The following is an 11,908-nucleotide window of genomic DNA, read 5'->3' on the forward strand; positions in this document are numbered from 1 at the left end:
TTCAAATATAATCCCACTGGGAGATCTCATAGCACATCTTAAAACCAACACCATCGTCCTTAGAGCCATGATGAGAACACAGACAGGTGATCTGTTGTGGGTGATCTCTTGAAAACTATATAATAATAAATATATATATATATACACACATACACATACCATCATCAATCCTTCCTCCCCTGTGGTGTACTGCAGACCTTCAGTTGAGTCAGACATTATGACCATAGACTTCTGAAGGCAGGTAATATACATGTGTCCACATGCATAAGGCTCTGCCATTTCAGACTGGAGGCCTGGATGGAATTTTGAATGTGAAACCCGCATTATGTTATATTGCATGGAGAAAGGTTATCGCATTTAATCAAAAAAAGATAAGACCACCCTGTGAATCGTATTCAAGAACTGTACTTTTATCCTGAGACACGTATAATAAAAAAGGTTTCAAGGAAACCAGTTAACTGACAAAGACGGTTTCCATAACAAGTACACATGGATAAAAAAATGAATGTCATTAACAATCAAATAAAACATTACAATTCTAACTAAATATACAAGGAAAACCCGCTCAAAGGACAGGTTGAGCTGACATCTCACTGCGTTTCTTAATGCTACCCCTGGTTTGAAGCACAAAGATGAGGTACTTCATCATGAACACGTGAATGAGAGCAGGAAAACAAAGCCAACCATAAACCCTCACCATTGGCATAGGACAGTGTTCTACCCAAAAGGCTCTTGATTACCTGTGGCTTTGTAATGTAACCATCAAGACCTTCAGGACACTTTATGCAAAGCTCTGCCCTCTCTTTTGTAAATGAACTGGTTTGTTATGAACTTGGTTTGAGAAGCCTCTGTATAATTGTGTGAGGTTGTTTACAGTTCCACTCTGTGTCCAAGGCTGTTTTAGGGCTATTGCAATAACCAAAGGAAATGAACAGTGTGCTGGATGTAAAAACACTACAAAGAATGTCTTTGCCTCAGAGGAAAGCTCATCACCAGCACAATTTCCTGTTGGACCCTCTGGATAAAAGCATATTTAAGGGCAGGTAAAAAAAAGTGTCTATTTCCCATCTTTTATCCCGCGTGGAGATTCGGCTCTCTCCTTCTTCACACCAACAGCGGCCTCTTCGTCTACCTCCCCGTTCGTAGGTGGCGCCGGTGGTCGCTTCCTCTGCCCCTTCTTCTGCCCCTCTTCCTCCACCTCTTCCTCCACCTCTTCCTTGACGCCCTTCACCTCTTTCTTCGCTGTAACCCTGCAGGGTGCTGCGAGGCGGCCGGGCGGTTCGGGTTTGGCCACCGTGAAGCTCTCGCAGACCGTCGGCCCCTCCCACTTCGGAATGTCCAATCCCAGCGCCTCCATCAGCTGTTTCATGACCTCGTCGACGTAGCCATGGATACGGAGGTTAGCGTGCTTATCCTACAAAAACAACAAAACAAAAGCATTAGACAAATAGCAATCCTTATATTCAGGTATCTGCATATGAAGGCAGAATCTGTAGGTAAGGACACAATATTGAATCCGTATGTAGTCTGTATATAGTCAGAGTAGTATTGACCAATCACGTTTGAGCAGGCTTTGGTTGCAACCAGAGGGGTATTTCATCAAAGTCGCTAACGAAGGCGGCGCTTAGTTAATTAAGCCCAGTTAGAACTAATGCCAACTTCCACTTGAGGCTAAAGCCATTCCATCAACCCAGTTCACCCGCGCCTTGCTCAGGTTAATTCAAACCAGGCTCACGAGATCTGTAACCAGCCAAGAACCGTGAATGTCGGATCATGGAACAAAAAAATCGACAATCTTTTGAACGCATGAGTATTATTAAGCGTAACATATTTAAATGTAATATCGGCCTCGGTTTTGTAATAAGGGAGATAGTTTCGAGGTAAGGGACTTGCGTCCGATCGTCCGGGGTTCAATCCCCACGCAATTAGTAATTTAGGAAGGATTACTGGAGAAATCAAAGAACATTTCATGCCATTCATTTCCATTTCTTTAAAGAGATAAGCCTAGTAAATGCAGCCAGAAAAAATATTCAAAATTGACTGACCATAGTAATTATCTCAACAGAAGAGGTCTCGGCTGCCTGCCGAGACCTCTGACAATGGCTGACAATTTCCCATGCAGCAGTGTCTTTGTCACTGTGACAAAGGCTTCACTATCAGTAACATAAACATTAACTCTACTATGGGTTTTTGCAAGTTATATTTGGGTTCTATGGACATAAAGGGGATTACATATGGAAACGCCAAGAATTCTATGACATAACTAGGCCTCAAACTCGGGTTGCCACCAATATTTGTGAGCCATTAAATGTCCAGTGATGTTCCACACCCTCACATTTGGAGGCGGTACTGCACTTAATCGGAAAGCTAATTGCGTAAAAATTACAAAGACAAAGACTGAAATCGGTCATGTGACCATGAAGGAGGCATGTGGCATAATATGGGCCTACAACAGCCATGGACCTTTTTACCATTTGAGTAGTAAGGACTCAGCACTATGTTGTTTGGTCACATTCAGGAAGCCTTACCATGCCTAGTACTATGCAGTTTAAGAACTTCGGAGCTTCCTATGCAGGTGAAATGGTTTTGGGGAACACTTTCCTATTAACTGTTGTGTCCTTAAGAGGTCGGTTGCTAAGGAAGTTAGCAACTATGCGTTTTGGAAACAAACCCCAGGTTAGTCTGGACGGATAAATTGCCTTGGTTACTACACGGAGATTCCCTTAAGCCACATTATTGGAACCGAACTCTAACTGAAAGTAGCGAGGGTAAGTGAAATAAGCCCAGCTTTGCCTTTAGCTTGATTGATGAAATACCCCTCTGGTAAACGGTCCGTTTTTTGAGAGTCATAGAGGAGGAACATATTTGCCGAGATGCAGCCTCAGACCCTCATCAAGCTTATTTTCAAGATGTCTCTCAGCTTCAACTCCAGTTGAAAATGAGAGACCGCTCACAAACCTATTGAGCTCACAAATCGGAGCCATCTCTAGTTGCTGATATGTGAGAAATGTTACCTGCACATGTAACATTCCATTAAAGACCCAACGGAGGTCTAGGGAGCCTTGGACTCACATGTTTGGTGGCCTGCAGGTTGACCACCGCCAGCTGGCCGCCCTTTTTCTTGGTGAGGAGCGGCAGATCGCCGCTGGGCTTGATCTGCAGGGAGGTGCCCAGCGTCAAGGCCAGGTCCGCTTGTCTGGGTAGAGGTGGGGGCATAATTGTGTTAATACGATGTAGGCCACTGGTAAGAGGGTCATGGTAGCCTAGTACCAGGGAGCCACTACATGCCAACCCACTCAAGAAATAAATAATATAACAATTTTGTTGGGTAAAATATTTATATTTAGGACCAAATCAGCTGAATTTTTACATATAATAGATTTAAGCACTTTCTCAAGCATCATTTGATAATAGAATCACACATTGCAGATAAGAATGGAAAAAATGAACAACTTTTGTCTCAGTGGGCTGCAATCAGTCGGCAAGAAGTTCTAGACATGCTAACATAATCTGTGAGTTGTAATTATATAAGTATGCCTCAATTATATACATCAACATCAGGTGTACATCAACAACAACTCCTGATGCTGCGGACATTTATATTTATTTTTAACTCAATACTGTTGTTGTTTGTGTTTGTAGGATTGATTCGACTCTGCATGACCGCTCTATTTTTTTTTCTGTTGTTTAATCCTTGAAAATGTATTCATGTATTAAATTAGAAAAAAATAATAATAATAGCAAATAGCATAGGTGGATGGCGGGTAAAAAAAATTTAAAAAAATAAAACACTCTAAAGAAGCTACATAGGGAGTTAAGCGGTAAGAAAATTCATTCATTCTCCGCTGACTACTGATAAAGACACGATTGGAAAGGCTCTGCAGCAAAAGCAATTTTATGTCCACCAATCTTTCACTGTCTCCTCATATAGCCATCCCCTGTGCCCTTGTACCTGCTGGCGGCCTCAGCTCTGGTCAGGTCTTTGATGGGAAGGGCCTCTTCCCAGTCCAGTATGGTGCTGATCAGCTTGCCCCTATTAAAACAAGGCAGCAGGGCTCAGGCTGGTTGACTCTACAGCCCTCACACACGCATCAGGGACACACTAGGGCCCGGGGACCTTTCAAATATCCCTTGAAATTGTTCTAGGAGATAAAGAAGAGTTTACATGCTACCTTTTTATGGAATCTATTAATCAATGGCAAATTAAACATGGCCATTAAGGCTGGACAAATTATTCGTCATATTCCCTTTTCTGGCATTTCATTATCTCATCATAGATGGAATGGTATGAGGGTAAACCGATGTTGATTTATACCCTGAATTACCCTGGCTTTGTGCCTGGCTGAGGATAACGGGGGTATTTTATCTCAGAAAGCAGGCCCTCACTGAAAGAGCCCGGTGTGGCTCAGCAGCGGTGTTTTCAGGACCTGGGCTAAACGGCATTCATTCCCATACTGGGACTGGGATTGAGGGCTGTGTCTTACCGGCAGGCACGGAGACCCCTGGAGCGGACTACGTCACAGTAGCGGCCGGTCGGCTTCAGGCCCATCACACCGATCACCTTCTCCCTCACATACTGCCTGCAAACCACAGATTGTACTCAGGCACCGCAGACGTTTCACTGGTAAAGTACATCGTATACTGTATGTAATTTTGGTGGCAGCTTTTAGCTTAAGCTTTGGTATTCTAAGCATGGGTAAGAAAAAAGGCTGATTTGAGGGCATGTTCATCCCACAACAGGAATTCATTCATATACAAATTAAAATAAAGTCTTTATTTAAGCACATTGTTGTTCGTGTCTAAATATCTGGGTCACCGGCGTGTGTGCATGTGTGTGTGTGAGTGGGTGCTTGCGTGTACCTGCCACATTTCTCACAGTCTTCAACAAACATGTTTCCGTGAAGCTCCGACAAGGAATCCCTGGAACCAAAGAGGAAGAGATCCAGAAAACATGATCTTCCCTACCATTCAAGCATGCAGATATTCAAATGGCCTCATCTAATCAACCTGGCAACATTGCGGCCAAACCCTTACTACCATACCAACAGCCAATTATTTTGCTTTTACAGGAATCCAGCGAGATGAAAAGGACCTGCTAAATATTTTCAGACTGGGCTTGGCAAACCCAAAATCCAGATGGATTAAAAATGCACACAATTAAAATAATATTGGCCACTTTGGCAAGAGGTTTAAACCCCTGATGCAAATGTCTCTAAGCTGAATTAAAACTCGATAGCCAGGGGGTCTTTGTGTACATTTTGGCCTAACCCCAGTAACCACAACAATAAAAAGGTTATCTAACCGAACCACCAATGTTTTCCCTATTTCCTAATACTAATTTGTTTAGCGATTTCAGAAATGTATTTAAAAATGTGTATTGTGATAGGACCAGGAATCCCTTCAGAATAAAATATATTATCCAATCAATGTTGTAAAACAATTCCTATGACAATAACTCTCTCCATTCATTAGAGAGCTTTACAATATATCCATCTCTGTGTTTAAAAACATGTGTTAACATTCACTGTGTGGCTATCAAGCTATCATTAAAACTGTAAAACTCAAAAGTGACAGACAAAATGCTTAACGCAGGGACTACCCACTGATCATCCCACTGGCTCTCTACCTTCCATCTCTCTCCACCTGGGCGGCAGGCTGTAGTTACCTGGGGAAGCCGGATCTCACGTGCAGCCCGTCCACGTTCTGGCTGACGAGGTACTTAAGGATGCCGGCCTGGTAGAGGCCCAGGAGGGCCATGTGCGTCAGGCTGGGCCGCGCGTCCTCGAACGTGGTATCGAACTTAGGCGTCTCGCCCTTCTCCTCCATGGTCCACACGCCCTTTGGCCCTCTGGAAGACAGCAACACACATCAAAGCTTAATGAGGCTCGTAATCAGGACAAAAACAGATGAAAGAAACATGAATACGAGAGAGTCAGGGAGCGTTTCTTCCCCATAGTTAGTGTGCTAAGATGAATTATGAAACGTATGGAGATGTATCCGAGTTAGGCATTGATTTAATTTTAATGAGGCAAGGCGGGCAAACCACAGGGCGAGTCAGAACTATGCTCCACATTAGAGTAGATAACCCCCATGAGAGTAGATTCTATCAATCGATTGTTCATTAAAATATTCAAGCAACTATAATTTAAAAAGAGATCTTGGGGTAGGACTGTTTGTAAGAAAATCATCATGAACACTTAACTGTTCAGAATCAAGTGAACAGACCAAATGACCGCCACAAAGATTTTATGTTGATACAACAGTTGTAATAAATCGGTTATCCTGCAACTTCTTAAACTCGCAATTATAGATAAATAACTGGTCCTGGGTGTCCAGGGCCTTTATATAGCCGTACATGGAGCTACTGGGCGAGCATAACCAGCGGGGAAGCTCAGCCACCCTGATAACATACAACACTGTTGTACGTCTACACAAGTCCCTAATGTAAAGAGTTTAAAACACGATCTCCCCAACCATACCTCTAAAACACAGGCTGAGGTTGGATCAAAAGAGAGCCCTATCGATAGTTAAACATGTCATTTTTTTATGTGCTTTTCACCACAGAAGAAGAAATATATAATATAAATATATAATATTGAATGCCTGTTATGATCTCGTGGGAGGTATTTTCATCAATGGCTACGATATATTGGATTTAAAGACACCGCAAATTAAGACATAGTAATATATTTCAATGAAATACTAGCATGCATAACAACAAATACTTAGAACAGTTAATTAGCTTAATATTAGGCCTAATTATTTCATGCCAAATATTCATATATCTGCATTCATTACAAATTAATTACAAGACTGAGTGTAAGCAGAAGATGTCAGGCAGATTTAGCATCAAAATGCAGATAGACCGACAATTAATCATAAATTATTCCCATTTGGCCTTCGTCTCCGAAAGTAGAACAAGGGACATATTTCAATCGACTGAAAATGACATATAAAGTGAGCCTCTGTCACCCTCCTATGCTAATGAAGTGGTACTGCAAACATTAAAATCATATCAAAAGACATAGGAGCTCACAGAAAACCAAACATGTGCTATTTAGCTGAAAGCTGGGGCTCAGTGAACAGCCAGTGATGCAGTAAACCATCTGGACATCAGAACATGTGATGGGGGGGTTTACCTGAAGTCTGCCTGTGATGCATGAGACCATCTGAACATGTGAAATGGGTTTACCTGAAGTCTGGGATACCCGAGGCGGTGCTGATGCCTGCTCCCGAGTGCACTACGAGGAACTCGCACTCCTTTATCATCTCTGTCAGGATTTTAACCTTGCCTGTCAGCTCTTCCGGACTATCAAATTTCTTTTACCACACAGTAGACAGTGGGAGGCAGAAAATAAAAGAAACGAACAGAGCGTTAAACATTGGTCAAAAGAGAGCAACAACACACACAGAACTGTAACGTTAACCGCTTAAAAACCTTTTGATTAACTTAACTGAACATGAACTGCTAAATTAACAAACGTAGGGTTAATTGTTAGCCATTAAAGCTAGCTAAACAAGTCGAAGTAGTTGCAGTAGCACCAGCAAAGTGTAATGTAGGTTACCTCGGGTAGTCCGCAGACACCTTTGTCCGCGTAAGGCGAGAGCCCCGCCGCGTAGTTCACAGACATGCTCGGGAAGGTTTATTATTCTCTTCTGTATTCACTACCGCTGTTTATAGTGCTTCTGTTTACAACAGCAAAGTATTCCCTCCTCAAACACGAGCAGCTATTTTTCTTGGCTTTTAAATGACGTCATTTTAAAGCGACTATGTGCGCTTGCTTTGTATTCAGCTCACATGAGCCGGGAGGATTTTTATGCAGGAGGCTTGTTTTTAGATATGCGGACGGTGGTCATGTTAAATATTGTATTTCGTGGGAGATCCGCCGGCCACACGTTTTCTGTGTCGAACACAATAAGCATAGGTTTCTACTTTTTTAAGCCGAATAACATTTGACAATCAGTTATTACATTTGAGGCAGCCTTGAATGTAATTGGATTCATGCACAGGCTGTTAATTTCTTATTTATCATAATTCAGTTGCAGCCTAAACCATTATCATATGAATGAAATACATTTATTGTGATTTTTAATATATTCCTTTATTTTTTTTAAATAGCCAAAATACACAAAAAAACAAGTAAATAAAATTGACCATCCATACATATGTGTGCATATCAGTTTTGGTTATCTTCTGAAGCTGTAAACCAACTTTGAAGACCACCCAAAGACCGTCTTAATTTGATGAATAGACCTGTCCTGAGAATTGCAAAAGTCCAATTTGAGTAAATAAAAACAACCAAAACGATATTGCAGATGCAGAATAAACACGATGAATAACCAAACACTCTAAAATGCCAATTACCTCCTTTCTCTGCATCAACCATCATTGCAGAAAAATAAGTAATTAAAAACAAAATGTGGTCAGTTTCGGCCTTTGTCCGCAAGCTTTGTTGACCCTGATACACCATTATTCAAACAAAAGCTTTCCCGTACAAACTCTTTCCCTAGTGAATCCATTCACTTACGCACACTATTCTAAGACATTATTAAGAGGGAATAACAGGATAACCAAAAAGGTGACAAAAATTAAGCTCAAGAGAAAAAGTGGACATTTAACAGCAAACAAATGTTCAAAACGTAATCAATGGTTTTCAGGCCTCTTTCAAATGGCTTCTCCGGGCTTCGTACAGAAGACCACTCCGATGGACGATCAGAGATTAGTCCCTGGTATGCTGGGCAACTACAGAATTAAAGATCCTTTGAATAACATAACCCCGCGCTAATTAAAAACTAAAAAGATGACACGCATCAAAAATATATCATAAAGAGGATGACTATGGAATTCTATTACGAACAATAAAAAGTATGCAAATAATAATGAGCGTGGGTCAATCGTCCAACTGGAAAAAATAATGAGCTGTCAAGATGGGTTATGGCAAAACACTATTCCCAAAGTGTTTAGAAAAAGTAATCATCACAACTCTGACCCCCCTCACTAGAGAAGACTGGAGACGGACCCTCATCTTAAAAAAGTGAGCGATTGAAGTGGTTTACAGTGCATCACTCCAAACATAGGGGCTACAAAAACAAAAAGATTGAAGTCGTGCCTCTTTTGTAAGTCACAGTGGCCAGCTGTGACTTATGCCATATGCAGACAGCAGTGCAAGGCCCAGTAGCAAGTAGAAGAGATAGAGACTGGAAGAAAGGAGGCAGATTGGGCCAGATTATTAAGTGTATGCACCAGTGCAGAAGCTGGGAGATTTTGACAAGGATTTGCATTAACAAAAATAAATATTTAGAGATTTAAATGAAACCTTAGACTAAACCCCTGTATTTTTTTGGGAGATGGATGTTGCCGATCAAGATATAAGTGACTTTTAAATTGCTTGCAATATTGCCAGGACCGGTTTAAACAGAGGCCTTGTGCTGGTACAAATCTTAACAGATCAGGCCCTCCCCTCTATCATGAAGTAAACTCTGGTCTCTACAAAAAAAAAAAACATGAGACACTAGTAAAACAGATTTCATGATGGGGGTTCAAAATCAGTCTTGGTTTTATACCCATTTCTAGCGAGGAGCAAGGGGGCAGGAGTTAAGCTTGACGGGTCAGGAGGGGAGGGGGTGGGGGGGGAGACCAAGCACGTCATGACTCCTCGTTGCCTGAGTCGTCTTCGTCATAGCAGCAGTCATCGTCCTCGTCCTCCAGGTCCTCGTCGTCATAGTAATCGTCGTAGAAGAGGTCAGAGCCTTCGTCTGCAGGGGGGGCGCGCGTGCGGACACAGTATTCCGCCAGAGTGGTGGGCACCTTCACGCCGTCTCTCTCCGCCTCAGCCTTGGTCGCCAACACCTGTTTTCTGAGGCGTGAAAAGAATAGTATAAAAAAATGGCAGATCCATTCACCTGCCATGCCATGACCGTCCTGTTGAGGTAGGTTCGTCAAGGGACACACCAAATATTTTTGTGTGATTTTGAAAACTGCCATATTGTACAACTCTCAATGTGCACTGGTGGTAGACATTAGGGCATTGTTTTACCTAATGATCTCTGCGTATTCCCTGTCCTTGCCCTTGCTGTCCCTCCATTTTCGGTACATGACGGAGGCGTCCACGTTGGCAGGAGAGAATGTGTTGGGCTCATTCAGCAGTGAAATCACACTCAACAAAATGGTTCTGAGGACACAAGACGATCACGAGTGAGTTCAATAGCAGTTGGTGTATTGTAACAAGGAGAGAGCAGAATGACGCCCTTACCTGACGTTTTGGGTTGGGTTCCATCTCTCAGAGGGCAGCTCCCCACTCTGAGGATCATCTATTGGAGGGTGAAGGATGGAGATACACACATCTCCATTCTACAAGGGAAGGAGATTGCACCAAACCACTATTAATAATGGCCAATGTACTTAATTGACTAGCACACTTTAATAGTAATCATTCCCCTGTTGATAAGAGCGAAACCTATATTATATGTTATAATAATTATTATAAAAAACTGAAAGCATGACACATCGGCTTACCTCATAGATGTTAGGATGCCACATCTTTGTAAGAAACCGGAAAGCAGGTGGGGAATAGGGATAGTCAATTGGGAACTTGAGCCGAGCCTGGAAAAGCAAAAACAAATTCAAACATGCAATAAACATAGCAAGAAATAAAAGCAAGAACAATTACAGTTAAGTGGATATATGTTCAACGTCAACCTACCTTAAAATAACCGCCTTCATAGTGTGTATTGGGAGGTCCAAAAATAGCAACTTCCCAGTTGTACAGGTCTGCCTCGTCTACTAGTGTGATTCTAAATCCCTCGACAGGCTCTTCCTGAAGACTTTTCATTTCCAACATGAGGGCTTTTTGAGAGCTGGCTACATGTGTAGGAGCGTGTTGTGCCATCACTGTACGATTAACCTGATGACGAAATTATATCCTCGAGTAAAACCCTATGTGGCAACCGAGAAAACACGTCCTTTGTTTACAAGAGCCCGACACTGAGCAGGCCAAACCTGACCAGCTGCGCTTGTGAAAATCAAACGCCCTTTTCACAAATATGAACACCAATCACGACAAATATCAAACAATTAAATTGTCACCAAGGGACCAAACCATTGTGACTGAATCGTGGACCAGCAGTACTAGACCACCGACCTGGAAAGACAGCTGCGGATAAGCTTTAAATCTAACGATAGCGTCTGGCTAATGGGAGCTAACAAGCTCTCCCGTGTCGCCCAGCTGAACCCGAGGGTCCAATATTTGCAAACTTGCTTTCGGAATGACGTTCTAACCAGCAAAATCACTATAACTGTATTTTGACTTAGAATCAAAGTGATGATCCAAATTGTTGAGGTCAAAATAAATGCTGTCCGACCAACAACTGGGTGAATGAAGAATGTTTCTGAAAGGAATCCCCTTTCCCTTCAAAACAGAACACGGAATGCACTGCATGCCGGGAATTGGAGTTAAATTGTACCAAACAATCATATACCTATTTTTCAACAATCTCTAAAGTTAATTATAATAACATAATATTGAGATCTACGTCAATCAGTCGTATTTTTTAACTTCATTTTTTTAAAATATTTTTTTTAAATGTAAGTTTATGTATAATGTGAGGTTTTAGAACTACATTTGCTACTTCCTGTCATTATGACAACGAAATGTTGTTTGTTTCTAAAAAAGCGGATTTAACACCACCTTTCAAAACGAAGTCTACAGATTTGAAAGAAATAACATGCCCATCATAACTAGATGGGCTTCGCTCATAACCGATTAGCACAAATAATTACCAAATAAAATGTAACTCTTTGCTTTTTGATGACGCATATATTGCGCGACTACTATGCGAAAGTCCCCATGATAACTTTTCCATTCGCCTGAGCAATAAAGCACAAATTCAATAATTTAGAAAATAATTC

General features: G+C 41.8%; 2 protein-coding genes across 2 annotated transcripts; both read right to left on the reverse strand.

Annotated features, from left to right (window-relative positions):
• Positions 1 to 427: 427 nt before the first annotated feature.
• sirt6 (sirtuin 6) lies at positions 428 to 7,732 on the reverse strand. The gene is made up of 8 exons (XM_079750268.1): positions 7,566 to 7,732; positions 7,193 to 7,320; positions 5,666 to 5,848; positions 4,861 to 4,920; positions 4,485 to 4,580; positions 3,953 to 4,033; positions 3,073 to 3,196; positions 428 to 1,414 (listed from the first exon to the last, which is right to left on the reverse strand). The coding sequence occupies exons 1-8, from the start codon at positions 7,629 to 7,631 to the stop codon at positions 1,058 to 1,060; spliced, it is 1,095 nt and encodes a 364-aa protein (XP_079606394.1). The 5' UTR covers positions 7,632 to 7,732; the 3' UTR covers positions 428 to 1,057.
• Positions 7,733 to 8,088: 356 nt separating this feature from the next.
• Positions 8,089 to 11,411, reverse strand: LOC307086091 (ubiquitin-conjugating enzyme E2 R1-like). Its single transcript, XM_079751140.1, has 5 exons — positions 10,704 to 11,411; positions 10,517 to 10,603; positions 10,254 to 10,351; positions 10,038 to 10,172; positions 8,089 to 9,857 (listed from the first exon to the last, which is right to left on the reverse strand). Exons 1-5 carry the CDS (start codon positions 10,887 to 10,889, stop codon positions 9,647 to 9,649), a joined length of 717 nt encoding a protein of 238 aa, XP_079607266.1. The 5' UTR covers positions 10,890 to 11,411; the 3' UTR covers positions 8,089 to 9,646.
• Positions 11,412 to 11,908: the final 497 nt, after the last annotated feature.

This window comes from Pollachius pollachius (assembly GCF_949987615.1).
Source record: "Pollachius pollachius genome assembly, chromosome: 14".
Classification (NCBI taxonomy): domain Eukaryota; kingdom Metazoa; phylum Chordata; class Actinopteri; order Gadiformes; family Gadidae; genus Pollachius; species Pollachius pollachius.